Source organism: Anser brachyrhynchus, assembly GCF_964034855.1.
Source record: "Anser brachyrhynchus genome assembly, chromosome: Z".
NCBI classification, from domain to species: Eukaryota; Metazoa; Chordata; class Aves; order Anseriformes; family Anatidae; genus Anser; species Anser brachyrhynchus.
In genome coordinates, this window is record NC_137697.1 from 22,911,759 (window position 1) to 22,928,241 (window position 16,483).

Consider the following 16,483-nt stretch of genomic DNA (forward strand, 5'->3'; position numbering starts at 1 on the left):
TAGTTTGAAAATCTACTCTATTAAATGGAAGTACTCTGTTTGCAAACAGGTTTTTAAGATGCCTTCTGTTGTCTACAGCCTAACTAGGTCACAGAGATGTTCTTTTATCTATCTTTAGGAGCCAGTTTATCCAGCATGGATCTTCCCAAAAACGAAACATGAGTGTTTTTATTACTCTAAACACCTTCATACTCTCCACCCAACATTGCCAAGAATGGTGCTATAAATTGCATCAACATGACACAAGTGATAGAGGGAAAATATGTCTACTTTTCCAAAGTAACCCCTGCTTGGTTTGACAGATGCATGTACATAGACACAGGCATATACACATACACATTTGGATAAGACCACCGCTACAGAGCCAAGGCAAAAGGTAGCAGCCTTGTTTAAGATGAAGCAAAATTCAAAACTAGTATTTTAGATTAACTCCAAATTCAGAAGAAGCTTTCTATACAATCAGTGGAATACATAATTTTTGTCAGAGGACAATTATTAATCTTTGTCACACTGTAACATTAGAAAGTATCTGAGCATTCTGAGGTGTCAATTATTCTGGAAACCTCAGTAATTGTTGAAATTTGTGCTCCTGCTAAGAATCAAAAAAAACAAACAAATAAAAAAACTTAGATTATGTCCATAATGCAGTTCAGACAGTGGTCAGAGGCTTTCCTCCCCTAAATCTGCCAGGTAAATATCGCTGGGATTAAAACAAAGAAAATAAATTAATCTCCACCTTCTTATTACAATACAAAGTGAGAGAAGCCAGGAAACACGGCACAAAACCTGATGGTACACAGTGTCCTTAGATCACTTGGCCATTGTTTTCTCTCACAGCAGCACATGCTAATGATACAAAGAAGTTTAAAGTTTTTGGCTTTGATTTTTCATGTCACAACCATAATAAATGTGCACATTATTGTTTGTATTGCCATATCCTTTAGATGCACCGCCAATTTCTAGAGCCTGTGCATGTACAGCCAAGGACAGGACTTTGCCCACAAATAGCTTGGCTAAATTAAATTAATCAGAAACGTTGCCACACGGAATCAGCTGCTAAGTAGAGTGTCATGTTAAAACATGTTTATGTTTCAAAGATGTTGTATGAGTCAAACCTGATTTAAACCACCATTAGCACCACAGGAAGACCAAAGATTCTTTTTTCTCCACTAGACAATTTAATTCTGCTTTAAATGTTCTTCATCTTATATGGGCCTAAGCAGGACGTGCTCAGTTTTATTTAATTAAAAAAAAAATGCAACCTCCAAACCAATGAACTAGACAATAAATTGTTAACCCCAGGAGAACAGGAAGAAATAAATATATTTGTTTGTCTGTTTGTTTTTTTTAAGGAAAAAAAAAAGAAAGAAAGAAATATGTTGAAGAACGAAGACACAGGTTTTAATGTGGACAATACACAAGCCTCTCCCTTTTCCCGCTGCCTGCCGCCACTGAGCCCTGTTACAAAGCCACACAGAACGACACCATTTGGTGAAGAATTCAGACAACACCTCTCACATTTCCGCTATGGCCCTCCTCCTATTGGAGACATGGAAAGTTTTCAGGGGTCCTTGGAAGGAGGGTCTCGGAAACGCAAGAGCATGCCAACAAAAATGCCGCCTTCTATTGCTCTTGAGGGTTCCTCATCACCACCCCACAGACCTGAAGATCAAAATGATATAGGGTCTTCCAGTCTTCCCTTGGTGTTTCAACAGCCAGTACAGCCCAAGTACAGTTCCCAGATGATTGACCTCTGCAACTTTGGTTTTCAGTTCTACAGAACTCTGGAGCATTTTGGAGCCAAGCCCATTAAGCAAGAACCAGTAAAGCCTAACATGGCATGGCCCAGTAGTCCAGCATTCATGCAGGCTCCTTACCCTTATTATCCTAAAGTCCATCCTGGCTTAATGTTTCCCTTTATTGTGCCCCCAAACCTTCACTTCAGGAACCCCATTCAAATGAAAAGGCCTCCAGAGCCACCCTTCAGGAGGGCAGAAGTGAGAGAAAGTGGTGAAAATAAACAGAAAGTGGAAAGAGTAGATGTCAACCTTCAGATAGATGACAGCTACTACGTTGATGTTGGGGGTGAACAGAAACGCTGGCAATGTCCCATGTGTGAGAAGTCCTACACATCCAAGTACAATTTGGTCACCCATATCTTGGGGCACAGCGGCATTAAGCCACATGCTTGCTCCCGATGTGGCAAGCTTTTCAAGCAGCTGAGCCACTTGCACACTCATATGCTTACACACCAGGGCACGAGGCCACACAAATGCCAGGTGTGCCACAAGGCTTTCACTCAAACCAGTCACCTTAAGAGACACATGATGCAACACAGTGATATCAAGCCTTACAACTGCAGGATCTGTGGCAGAGGTTTTGCCTATCCCAGCGAGCTGAAAGCACACGAGTCCAAGCATGAGAGTGGCCGAGAGAACATTTGTGTGGAGTGCGGTCTGGACTTCCCCACCCTGGCCCAGCTGAAGAGACACTTAACAACCCACCGTGGCCCAATACAGTACAATTGCACTGAATGTGATAAGACCTTCCAGTACCCAAGTCAGCTGCAAAACCACATGATGAAGCACAAAGACATCCGTCCCTATATCTGCACTGAATGTGGCATGGAGTTTGTGCAGCCCCACCACCTCAAACAGCACTCCCTAACTCACAAGGTAAGCCATCACATGTTGTCTTCTCACCTTGTATCAGACAGTAGCACAAAGATTACAGAATGCTAAAGATCCACCTACCTCCACAGAGGGAAGGTGACCAGTCTATAAAGCCTCATGCTGGCGATTTGCTGGCAGTAGGATTTTGTGCAGAGCAGAAGTCTTAGCAGTACTGACAACAGTGGAAGCTAGATGTCTCTGAAAATCTTAAGTAAAAACAGAAAAGTAAAAGTAAGTTTACTTTATAAAAGTAAAAATGCAAAAACATTTTGTTATAAACAGGACTTCAATTAAACCACCTGTATTGCTTCCCATAATTGCGTTCACATCTCTGTTTCTGGGATTTATTTTCAGAATGACCTTCTGTGAAATAATTTGATTTTGCAGAGCTGTCTAACTCCTAAAAGTTTTAACAGAAATTTTCTTCTGAAATATATATGTATTCTTTTGCTTCCCTTAATTGGGAAGTAGGTGGTATGCAGTAGGCTGTATGTACGCAGCAGAAGAAAGCATATTATTACTCATCAGATTTTGAAGAATCATTATAATGAGACATTTAGGGGGAAAAAAATAACCTAAGAAAAATTCCTGTTTGTGTAGAAATTATTCTAAATGCCAGTTAATGGAAGTGGACAAATAGGACCGTAATCCCAGCCAATTTGTATTAAGTGGCAGTCTTACCATGGCTGTCAGTAATGACAGCTATGTCAGTTTTGACTAGGAGTAGGCTTTGGAACACATCCAGAAAACACCACCTAAAAAAATGTGAAAATATAAATGCTCCATTCAAGAATGTCTGAAATTATTATCCACCATTATAAAAATGTGATAAATGCATAAAAATGACATATTTTATAAAAATTGTTTCTAGTTTTGAGTATGTTTTTCCTTTAACACCCATTTTAGATTTATATGAAAAACATTAAAAATACAGAAAGCTACAGCATTTCAGTCTTACAGGCACATTTTCTTTTGAACAACCTCTACTTCCACATTTGCTTTTTCTTCTTTACTATGCTATTACCATTTCTGCCCTCTTTGGAGATTCCCTGGTCTTTGGATTTACCATACAAAATTCTATTAATTTAAAACATCGTAGTTTTTTGTCATAGGAAATGCAATGTCCTTGAGCCTTTAGAGAGCTTCTCCTTCTTTGTCCACAGCTGCAGGTGGATTCAGCTGTGAACATAATTAACAGTACTTAGCTGCCCAAATGCAGCCTCAAATCAGATAGCTGGATGCTGAGAGTCGCTGTGGGTGTTCACAGTTTCAGATCTGCAATTAACTCTATAAAAACCACTGACTGGCACAAAAGAGACTGGCATTTCATGTCTTCTTTGTAAATGCGGCCTACAGGATGAATAATTGCTCTTGGCACTTCACTGGTAAATCTTGACTACTTGCAGCAAGTTATACTCGAATTCCTAAAAGGTTTAGTGGAAAATTCATTGATTTTTGTAGCATGTGAATGACTCTGAGAAGTTGGCAGTTAGACCATATAAGTATGACCAAGAATACTTACCTGTTTATTGGCAAACTGATTGTATGGTAAAGAGAGTGACAGAAACATTCTGTAAACACCACATAAAACAGGACAGAAACATCCTGTAAACACCAGATAAAACAGGTCACTCCGTTATGGTTAATGCAAGTCCCGCAAAGAGTAAAAATTATTTTCTCTTCAGTGAATATAATATGTAGATCATTATTTGGTGATATTGCTTAACTACTTCTCAGCTATCTCTGATTATTCAATTGTTTCTTCAAAACAGGGATAGATCTTTGTTAGAAGCCAGTGATGTTAAACTACCATAGTCAGGCACTTCTTCAGTCTCTTAACTGGTTAACTTTTATTCTTGGTCCACAAGTGTTCACATTTGACCAGTACCTTACATAAGCTGTAGAGAAGGAAAGAGAAGCTGTGCTATTGACTATGTCTCATGGATTTGTAAATTTAGCAATGGAAACAAAACTCCTTATTTCATTAAGCTTAGATTTTGTTTTCCTTCTCTGCTTCTCAGACTCTTGTAAGAACTTGCCAGGAAAAAAAATATGTCCATTACTAGAGCAAATGATGTTAAAGGCAAAATAATTGCTTACCTGCTTTGCTAATGCAGAATGAACAATTCATATATTGCCATACTGAAAATGTAATCTACAAACTATTCCTTTTTTTTTTTTCCTGTTACAGGGTGTGAAAGAGCACAAATGTGGAATCTGTGGCCGGGAATTTACTCTGCTGGCCAACATGAAGCGACATGTCCTGATCCACACCAATATCAGAGCATATCAATGTCATTTGTGCTTCAAGAGCTTTGTGCAAAAGCAGACTCTCAAGGCACATATGATTGTTCACTCTGATGTCAAGCCTTTTAAATGCAAGGTAAATGTATCTCCTTTGATGGCAGAGGCATAAACTCACTGAATGTTTCTGGAATATTACCACCTTGTGATATGAAAGAATTAGAAAAACAAGACTCACTAACACATTCTATGGCTATATTTAAATTAGCATAAAATAGTCCAGTTTCCTTTCTTGATCCAGGTTCTGCTTAGGTAGCACAAAAAAATGGAGTTAAATATCTGTGATTTACTCCCTTCCCCTTCAATATCAGTAACTTTCGTCCTGTAGTACTCTTTTTTCCACTTAGTGAGCATTTAAATGCCACTGAGGTTTGAGGACAAAAAACATATCTGACATTTGCCTAGTACAGCCACCCAAACAGAAGTTTAAGTGCTTAATAGCTTGAAACACTGACTAAACACATAGATCCTGCACCCCACAGAGGACCATGGAAAAGCAGCAGCCAGCACTTCACACAGTGATGCTATGCAACAGTTCAGGAAAAGACTCAAAGAAAACCACAGCAAAACAGAAGTGCAGAATGGGCCAAATGTAATTACCTGACTAAAATTCAAGGCAGGATATCAGTATCATAACAAATCAGCCTCTAAGACCGTCTGGAAATGCCAGATTGCTACATTCCTCCAGCACTTTGGAGGATGACATTCCCTTTCCATCCCCTCTTGCCTCTCATCCCAATAAACTTTGGAGGCCTTGGTTTTCTTGACTGTGTCATCTCTAATCTCTTCCTTATGAATTATTCATGTTTATTTTCTTACTCAGTATTGGACACTACATCTGTTCTCCTTTCTGTCTTTCTGGTTCATTACTGTAATCATACCTTGCGAAGCCAAAGACTGTGAGTTTTATTCCCACTTTTATCTGCTCTAAGAGGGCTGTAAATATGGAGAGGAGCATATTACTCTGTTTACACCTAAGTAACAGAAGATTGGTCTGGAAGCCATTTCTAGAACTTTTTCATCCAACATCTTTATGGAATTAAATATTTTCTTAAATTGAGTCTTTCATTTAGAAGCAAAGGAGGACGAAGAATTTGTAATGGAACAATTCTCTCTTGAAAACTATAGACCTTCAAAATGTCATAGGAAAATACTGCTTCCAGCAGTAGTTTTAATAGAAAAATATCAGAATTAGTATTTCTGAATTCTTCATTTTGCTTTGATAACATTGAAGTGTTTCACTTTGAAAAAAAGTAAAAACAAAGCCTTTCAACTTTACCATTTTTTCATTTAAATTTATATCCTATTAAAATGTTATTTTCTATACTAACACTTATTCTATATAGATAAAATAATTTTTGTTGCTGAAATACTTGGGTAGTTCCATGCCGAGTCTGCTGGAGACTTTCATTCTTTAAATACACCTGTAACCCTATGGTTTTTTTCCTTTTTGGTCACTCATCCTCTGACCCTGCACATTTCGGAAAAGAAAATCTATTGTTTGATAAGCTTTTCTGGATGTAGTATCTTCACAGAATCATTAGAATCCATGCTATTTCTGAGAAATGTGTCAGTTAGCTGGAAGTTTGTGTTCATGCTAGGATTTGATGATGACAGGCTATTAAAACTTGGAGATGTCAACAGTGTGAGTCAGGAACTGGAGTACCAACAGTATGTTTTCCAGCCAGTAACAAAAGCTTTTGCGGAACACCTGTTTTTCTTATACATTTTTTAATTCTTTGTCCCCACCCAATGTTCCTAGGAGAGAAGAAACAAGTAAGCACAGTGAACCAGCTTCATCTGTGGCTGTTGGTTTATGAATCAACATTAGTGTCCCTGAACTTAGTGAAGATCTTGCCAATAAGAAAAAGGAGAACCAGGGTTTGCTCTATGGCATTAGGAACATCCCTTGCCTCCCTGTCAGAGCCCTTGAAAGTCTCACAAGTATTTCTGGCTGGTATTCAGAGGGTTAAGGCAATGACCAGATAGCAGCCTTTTGGCACCAAGCTCCTCCTCGGCAGAAGGAAGGATATAGCTGTATGAACAGCCTGCTTAACAATGGCTCACATGTCCCCGGGGAACCGCCTGCAAATAGATTTCATCTTGCTTTCTCTTGTACTTTTCAAAGCTTCCTGTTTTCTCACGGTCCTTTTGGACAGTTTACAGTCTTTCTCCCTCTCCCTCTCTCTTTGAGGAAAGGAACACCCTTCTTATGAAGAAAGAAAAAAAAAAAAAAAAAAGAATGCAAGGGAAAGAGAGCACAGCAGTAGTCTTTCTACTTCACCACATGCAATGGTTTTCTTTACCTTTTTCTCACAGAAGGAAAAAAAAGAAAGGAAAAAAAAAAAAAAAAGGAGGCATTCCTATGTGTCTAATCACAGCTAAGCACAGACTATCTGAAATGAGGGAGTAGCAAAGAGCTGTCCCTTCTGTTTCCGCATCCAGCTGCAGCCTGGATCTGTGTTTGATTTTTCTCTGAAGAGTGAACATCTCTTTAGCTCTTAAAGGCCTGAGTCCGTGCTTCCTTCTTTATTTTTGTTTTAAACAAAATCACTACTTCTGAAAGAGTTGTACCAAATGGTTCAGAATTGCTAATTCTGATTTGTAAAGGAAGCTCCTCTGAAATTAACAGTTGCTTTAAGCGATACAGTCAGTAATGTTCCAGACACATAATAAAGAAAGTAATCAAGCTTTCTCCAGTGCAGCCAGCCAAATGCACTTCGCAGCAGAATTTTTGAAATCTCTTTCTACTACTGTAAATATGTAGTTAAAGGTGAGCCTAAACAATTCTGGTTTATGGTCACAGGTCAAAATATCTTCTTTGCCAAGTAGGAAGTTGCTTACATATTTCAGATGAATTGGGCTCTGCTCCGGTGTTGAAGCAAGGTAGTATGAGGCATATTCCATCTTCATTCCCATTTGGTAATGTTTTTTCAGAAGTTCCAGTCCATACCACTTCTGCCCATTGCTCATAAAATTGTGGGTTTAGATCAGGAGTTAAACCCAAAGAAAATATGAGCTATAAGTACTTTTGGAAGAAACAAAACAAGACTGGCAAAAGTAGCAGGGTGACACTCCATGCAGCAGTTTAAGAAGACGAAGTCTATTGTTGAACTAATCCAGCATTTCTTGCAAAATATACTGAAGTCTTTTTCACCAGCCAGTGCATCAAAGTGTGTTCAGAAGATTTACAGCTGAGGTTTTTCTCTTCAGGATGTGAATTTTATTTTGTCTTCACTGGAAAGCCTAAGGTCCACAAGCAACTACGTTGTTTCTGCTATTCCAAGCTCTCTTGCATGAACGTTACATCCCTCTGAGTGCTAAGATGCTCTGTGGTGACTTCTGGAGATCTCTCCCATGGCTCTGGGTCATCTTTCACATTGCTCACCAGTGGTCCCAACCCTGTCCCATCAGAGAGGAAGAAAACATTTTCCCCTTCCTAGTTTGGTGTTCAGATTCAGGCAGTTGTTTAAGAACTGGCTGTGAATTTCAGCTAGCTCTGAGTTGCTGTCTTCCAGCATGTGAGCTTCAGAACAGCTCCCTTCACCCTCTAAATCATGGACATTCATCCAAAACTCATCTTGTGCCTTTTGAAAGGGACATCTTACCCAGATACCATGCCACATAGAACCATCATTCTGAAAACAATTCCCATATCTGCATTTCTTTCATTTTCCTGCCACACCTCTCTACTCTGGCACCATTTCCTCATGTCCCCAGAGGACACTGCAGGACGGTAACACATTATGTGTCTCTAAGACAGTGCATGACTTTGGGAAATGGAAAGCCTACCCTCTTTATTCAGACACAAAAAAACGTTATGCTGTAAGGATCTATCCTCTAGGAGGTCCCCTCTATTTTTTTTATAAAGAAAGAGGAATAAATGTTGATTATCCAGAAAAAAAATATAAATTTGCTCCTACTAGACCAAACTTAATACTTCATAAAGTATTTTTATGTGAAAAATAGGTTTTCATGAAGTACTCTAGCCCTTCACCTGTTCAATCGGATTTTCCTTTCTTAACAATATAGATGAAGAAGTGAAGACCTAGCTATCAGAAAGCAAAAGCTAGTGAGAATGCAGGTCAGCCACAATACAAGCAGGTAACCAGAAGCCTTCTGCTAAGAGGTTGTAGAGAAGTATTATTATTGACATTCTTATAGACAGAGAAATATTGACACACTGAATACAGTTTAAGCAGCTGTCAAGATCCAATCAGCTGCTCTTCTTCCTTGTGATTTTTCTGTGCTCCTCAGTGCTTCTTCTGTTTGTTTCCTCACAGCACTTTCAGAAGATTTTTGGTGCATTCTTTTCACTGAATATAAGTCATCAGCTCTCTTTGAATGCAAAGGAGAGACAGTTCTCTTTCCTGAGTGGATGGATGACTCTTGGAATCTGACATCTTATTTTCATAGATTACTAACTCATTTTCAGTGGCTATTTTTTTCCCCACTTTCTCTGTGAATACTTTGCTGATAAATTTGTTTGCTAGAACATTCATTTTAGCAAAATCACAGAGAGAAAATTATAGAAATAATGCAGCTCTAGAAAAAATATTTTTAAGCAAGTGAGTATTTCCAGAAATTTTCTCTCTGAAGCATTCATTCAGCACTAGTTTTTATTTAAAAATAATACCCCTGATTTTTTTTTTTTATTAGCTAGCTGTTTTTCCATTTTGGTTTCAAGAGCAAATGATTCAATACTACTTCACCTAGGTTCATTTCACTACTTAGGTTTCATTCAGATATTGCAGCTGATGGCTGTGTGAATTTGAATCAAAAAGTACTATGCCTGACCTTCTCTACTGCCAAAATAAATTGAGTCAAAATTTGGTCAGATTAGACCAAAATTTGGTGGAACCTCAGTAACCACTTTTTAATCATTTTCTCCCAGAAGAGTACACTCCTTGAAAATTAAAATAAAATAAATTAATCTGTTACTCAGGGATTCTGGCTTACATAGTAACAGGGATGGTAACAAGATGACTTTGATGGTATGACTATTTATCTAAAATCAATCCAAAAAAGGGGTAAAAGTAGAAAGCAAACACAGAAGTTTACATGGGATGGAAACAGCCACTTGAATATGAATAAAATTATAAATCCTGATAAGGAAAGACCAGAAGACAAGTAAGACTAGAAGCTTATAATAGTGATGTCAAAATTCCATGTCTTGAGTACATTTGATTTATAAGGAAGGAGACTACAAAAGGACCCATCTAGAAAAATAACAACAAAGAAGATAATACTTATTGTTTCATCAAAGGGAAACCTGAAGGATCAATGTCTCAAGCTGTCAGGAATGTGTTTCAGGGAAAGCTGATTCATTCTTGCGGCTCCATGACTGTTTAAATTCCAGCTTACTCACCAGAGACACCAAAACATAAAAGCTGGTAAACAGAAGATGAGAAGAATGTGGGGAGCAAGAAGCAAAGAAAAAAAAGGAATTGCTTTTTCTAGCTTTAAGCAAAATGTGCAGTCATTTCCATTACACTAAAGGAGAAGTGATATTCTGCTTGACTGTTTCATAAAAACCTTTCATTTTATCTTGTATCTCCATCTTTGTCTGACATTCTTCTTGATTACAGGCCAGATTTACAGACTACAAACCAAATAGCTCACTGAGACAGAAAGTTAAACTGAATTTCATTCAAGTTAAGAGCTTTTCAGGTTACGTACTGAAGTCTCCCCCCTCCTTAAAACAACACTCCCTGGTTTTAGGGAATATTTGACCATGTGTCTCTCCTAGTCATCAAATTTTTAAAATGGCAGCACTGCAGAAAGCCCTAGATGAATCAAACTCAACCACATATTCTTGTCTTTATGGTTTCACTTGTGTCTTTGAAAAAACAAGATGCAGCCAGAAGCAGCTAAGGCTCAAGATGAGAAGGATAGGTTACATTTGCCTTTAAAATATTCTCCCTTGGAAATACTCCTACAAAAACTAACCAGTTTTATTTTTACTATTTTTGACAGCTGTGTGGAAAGGAGTTTAACAGAATGCACAATTTAATGGGACACATGCACTTGCACTCAGACAGTAAGCCTTTCAAGTGCCTCTACTGTCCCAGCAAATTCACCTTGAAGGGGAACCTAACAAGGCACATGAAAGTCAAACATGGGGTCATGGAAAGAGGATTTCATTCTCAAGGTAATATTTATCAGCAAAATTGTTCTCTAAGAGGTTTGAAAACACATATCAGTAAGTCTGAAAAGGCTTTGTACCACAGATCTACAATCTTATATCATAGATCCAATGCTATTGGAAGAAATTGAAACCTGATGCCTGGGAGGTTATCATTAACTATCCATATTACTGCAGTGCTACAGATCAGAGGTACACATCAAACTAGATTTCTAATGAGACAGAGATGCAGACTGAGATGGAGTAATAGTCGGAGAAAAAATGAGACAGCACTTGTGAGCACAAAGGAAGTCATTTCAGCACACTATATTGCCATTTTCAGGTGTTAGGGAGAATACAGTCAGTAGTGCTAAAGCATTTATGAAGCCACACCAAATGTTCTTGTACTTAAGTAGAGGGCTCCCCGTCTTCATCACTGTGGGGATGGTGCAATATCCACAGCACTGCAGAGCTTCTTCTAGCATGTGGGTACCCCTGACACACAAATGACAGTGAGCTGGTGGAGTCTCATCCTTAGTGAGACTAGCACATGTAGCTGGCCAAGGGTATGCTTGGAGGATGTAGCTAAAAATGCATTGACCGTAGAATCATTTAGGTTAGAAAAGACCCTCTAAAATCATCAAGTCCAACTGTTAACCTAGCACTGCCAAGTCTACCACTAGATCATATCCCTAAACATCACACCTGCATGTCTTTTGAATACCTCCAGGGATAGGGACTTAACCACTTCCCTGGGATGACTCAACTACATTCCTGACTGAAGGTGTAGTTCCATCATTTCTGAATAAATTTTTCAGTTTTGGACCAGTTTGACTCCTGAATGCTGACAGACCACACCCTAGCAACCATTGACAAGAACACATTATTCCTCAGACATATCTGGTTAGGAATTTATAGTATTTCTCTCATGCTTGAGGTACATCCACATGTTTTTAACATGAGAATAAATCAAAAATCCATTCAAAGCTGACAGAAGAAAAAAGTCTGGAAACTTTCACTGGTCTTTCTCATTGCTTATTGAATTCCAGATTGGAATGGAAGCCTGAATAGCTCTATGTACAGGAGCCTTTCTGTTCAAGATGCATTTATTCTGTGCCATATCGATGCATCTGACATTAATCAAAGACTGTAAGTTCATATCCAATTTACAGAGACACATGTGAATGGAGGAAGGCAATCCTCCCTCATCTCAAAGTTTATGGGCTTTTGACAGTTCAGGGTATCCGGCAAAGTATTTCCTACCTCTGACCCAACACATACACTTCCTAAAATCATGTGCACACATGCTATCTAGAGAAGTTAGGATACTAGGGAGGATTGTTTTGATCATTTGAGTATCCAAGGTATTTTGTTTGTTTAGACTGTCTGGATAAATAACTCTCTTGAGGGTAATAATTATTGCAGCCTAAAATTTAGGCTTTAATGCATCCTAATGTGTATGGAAAACACGTCTTGTAATGACATTTGGGACAAAATTTACAAAGATCCTAACAAGTAATGCTGTAAATATCTCTTTTTTCTTTTTTTTCTTCCCCCCCCCCTCTCCTACCACACCATGCTAGTTACATGATTACTTGTAATTGAAGACAGCCTAAGTGCTTTTCAGTGTACAGCAATTCTTCAGTCCTTTAGGCTCATCAGACACAAGAAAATTTGCAAAGGCTGCCACCTGCTCACGAGCCGTTTTAACAAACACAACACAGTTGCAAAGTAACAGCTGTATCTAGAGAGGCTGGAGGCTGTATAAATCCTGCAGACAATGGATCAAATTACTGAGAAGAAAAAAAAAAAAAAAAAAAAAAGCTAAGCAAGTAAAATAATTTCTGCTATAGATTTTTGCTGCTGAGTGAAATCCTCATCCCAGTTGTGTCACCATTTTTTAAGTTAAGGCAGACTGTACCTGTAATATCTGAATCTTCTCTGCATCCTGGTGGCAATGACTCGGTTTCTAGCAAGAACAGAGAGGAGATGCTTTGACAAATACTAAGACAAAACAGACCCAGGACCACACGCAGTTTTATACAGTGCAGTTCAAAATCTTCATTTGGCTATGATGTTTTCCTCAAGCTGAAGCACTAACTATGTCATGAAGCTTTTCAGTGGCACTGGATGAGAGCAAAAAAGTTGAGGAGAGAGGACGTAGTGGACTGATAAGACAGGATTGTGTTTTCATTTTAGTGTAGTAACTTTGAACTGGAGTGTCCACAGAACAAACATATTAACACATTTTTAATCTCTCCCACTCCTCTGGAAAAGAGTGTGCAAAAACTAGAACTTTGATTTTGGCATGTGATGGTTTAGATCAAAGTGTTCACTAAAAAAAATAGGAAGAAGGAAGTGGGTAGGTTCATGGGCAAAAATAGTTTACAAGAGGCCAGACACTTCACTTTTATTCCTAGCTCTCTCGCCAAATGTCTGGCATGAACAGCAGAATGTTTTGTGTGTCTTGACCTGGTTGTGAGGTGAATCCAATAGCATTTCTTTTAACAGCATCTCAAAGGGGATGTCATGAGATGTAAACATTAAAGTGTTTGGAGATAGCTGAGTGGAAGACAGAGGTAGAATATCAAACAGAAGGCCACCTCAAATTTTCTGTTTTAACCATGTATCACATAGTACCATTTGCTATATATAAATTGTTCCTTTTCTCCCCCCTCTTAACACTACAAGGTTTTGGAAGAGGAAGAATTGCTCTGTCCCAGACAAATGTCTTGAGAAGCTTGGAACAGGAAGAGCCCTTTGATCTTTCCCAGAAGAGCCAAGGGAAAGGAATCTCATTTCATTCAGATGGCGAGAGTGCCAAGGGAAGCTCATGCCAGGAAGAAGAGGAAGACAACTGCTATGAAGCAGAGCAGTACAGCCCTGGCATGTATCATCATGACAGCAACAAGCTATATACACCTCAAGATCTGTCTGGCAAACCAGACTGCATGATGAAGGGCTTCAGAGAGTCCTACTGCAATGAGAATGAAGAAATGTTAAGTGAGGGAGGACTGGAGAAAAGAATAGGGGATTCAGACAACCAGGAGAGCCAAGGAGAGAGAGACACTGCAAACAATAAAGAACACCTGAGCTTTAGATCTTTTGAAAAGGCCAGACTTGGCCATTCTCTCTCTGATTACTTGTATTTCAAGCACAGGAACAAAAGTTTGAAAGAATTATTGGAAAGAAAAATGGAAAAACAAACAATGCTTATAGGCATTTAAATGGACATTTTAAAACAGCTGGAAAACGAGAAACAGATATCTTTTAGCATGAACTGTAATTTACCAAAGCCTGAAATTTTGTAGTAGTCTTTAGAAATCAACAGGCTAAATCAATAAAAATAAATTAAGGTAAAATATGTACATGAAAACAATAAAGCAGTTAAAGGGGATAAAGAAATGCACTAGGTTTTAAAGAATAACATTTTTATACTTATCCATTTGATGTATAAACAGACAATGGGGTGGGTACAAAAGTTTATTTTCCTTTTTCTGTGGTGGTAGAGACTTATACACAATTTTCTACTTATCAAAAGCAACATACTTTAGTGTTTGATTTATTATCTGTTTAAAATATATAAGAACACTTCTAACCATAGGTGTCAAAAAATCTGAAAATAGTAAACATTTCACAGCATAAGCAAGAGAACTGTTAAATATGTAGTGCACGAAAGCGCTATCCCTTTCAGAACTAACACATGCACATACTTTCATTTACTGCAGTGAGTATGTTAGTTTAACGACTTACAGTGAAAAATGGGAAACAAATTAAGAAGAAATGCTAACTTTTGGTGAGATAGTGAAGTGCAATTTTTTATGGCTTTGAAAAGACTTGGTTTTTGTTATGGTCGCAGAAGCTTTTCCTCTGGCAAAGAAGATGCTTGTATTTTGCTATGTTTCAGTCAGTATGGAAGTATTCATCAATTCTTCAAGTGAAATAGCATGGACAATGTTGACATTTTATTCTAATGTCTGTTCACACCAATGCATTTAATGAGCAGCAGTAGCATGTAGCATTTGCAAGTCTTGCTGTAATTACACACAAAACAAAGAGAGTCATTTCATTGAGAAAATGATGTAATTTTGCCATTTATCTCTTCCAGTTTATCTTGGCTAGCAAGCTTGAAATTACGAAGTCTGATCAGACTTTATTTTGGAAGGGATGCCAAAAAAGAGCCCTTACAGGGCAAGCAATACTTGACAGAGAAAAACAGTTTTTAGATTTCCTCCTATCTGAGTCAGATTTTTTCCCTCATTAACACAGCTTGACCAGTAAGCTCCAAGCCTTACAGAAGAATTCCACTCATGCTGTTTTTAATGAGTCATTCCCAGCTTTATATCCTGTGATTCCCATGCAATATAACAAAGATGTTGAAATTACATTTCATTAAGTACACTCCATCAATTGCATGAGTTGTTTGACTAGCACCTTGATTCCCACATCTTCAAGATATAAGACAAATGGCCCCAAACCATTCCATTGCTTATAAGGAAATAAAGATTTAATAAGTCATTTAATTATTCCTATGTAATTTTGAGATCACAGCTCAATAGTTTAAATCCCTATATATGGTACATCATTTCCAAATATTACTACCTTCTTCACTTACCTGCCAAGCTCTTGATTCAGAATACCTTGTTGTAATGCTTAATATACAGTAAGTTATAATTAAATATAAAGTCATATTCTTATGGCTTGCTAAGGCTAGAAACCTGTTGCTGCAGCTCTCTACCATTATAAGAAACTTCTCACCTTACAGAAGTAACAATTCTCACACCTACCAGCTAATCAATCATATAAAACTGTGTTTGTGCACTCTGAGCTTGCAGGAGATGGTTCCGTCTTTCAGTATTTAAACTTGGCATAATAAAGACTCTGAATGAAAAGGAGAAAAAACTGTTGATGTGTGAAGCTTTAATGTACGGGTTGCTCTTCTACATGTAATTAACTCTACAGCTGATGTACATACTTTTTTAAAAATAAAGAGGTTATACCAAGTTGATGTGGAATGTAAGTGAATTCAGGACAACTGAATGATGTCTTTCAAAATGAGGTATATTTCAGAGGTACACAGGCCATTGTTTTCAGTGAAGAGCTATTTTATTATATACATTTAACTTGTTCTTTGCTGCATAATAACTCATTTGAAAAAGGAGCTGTCTTTCAAGGAAATCTTGAGCAGAGGAATCAGAAAATTTTCTAGAGTAATATGCTCAGCTGCATTCTTTCTAGGACTAGAGGGGAAAAGACCAAGTAGATATTCAGCGTGATCTATGAGATTGTCTCTTAGAAATGGGACGAAGTCCTGCATTTACCCTCCTTGTAATTATCTTGCCTCTGCCAGAAAAAAATCCCACTTACTCTCAGAAATGTCTCT

General features: G+C 38.0%; 1 protein-coding gene and 1 long non-coding RNA gene across 4 annotated transcripts in view; one reads left to right on the top strand and one right to left on the bottom strand.

The window, feature by feature from the left end:
* LOC308185144 overlaps positions 1-4,847 on the bottom strand; it is an 80,121-nt gene extending 75,274 nt beyond the window's left edge. Inside the window, exons 1-2 of the long non-coding RNA XR_013943153.1 lie at positions 2,972-4,847; positions 2,754-2,878 (exon numbers count right to left, since the gene is read on the bottom strand). This is a non-coding gene — a long non-coding RNA (uncharacterized lncRNA). The remainder of the gene's footprint in view (positions 1-2,753; positions 2,879-2,971) is intronic.
* The window catches only part of ZNF366 (zinc finger protein 366), a 34,994-nt gene extending 18,891 nt beyond the window's left edge, over positions 1-16,103 (top strand). For all 3 annotated transcript variants that reach the window (XM_080572913.1, XM_080572911.1, XM_080572912.1), the window contains exons 3-6: positions 1,353-2,675; positions 4,864-5,055; positions 10,953-11,127; positions 13,792-16,103. In XM_080572913.1, the coding sequence (XP_080429039.1) occupies positions 1,377-2,675; positions 4,864-5,055; positions 10,953-11,127; positions 13,792-14,327 (2,202 nt within the window). In that variant the 5' untranslated portion in view covers positions 1,353-1,376 and the 3' untranslated portion in view covers positions 14,328-16,103. The remainder of the gene's footprint in view (positions 1-1,352; positions 2,676-4,863; positions 5,056-10,952; positions 11,128-13,791) is intronic.
* Positions 16,104-16,483: the final 380 nt, after the last annotated feature.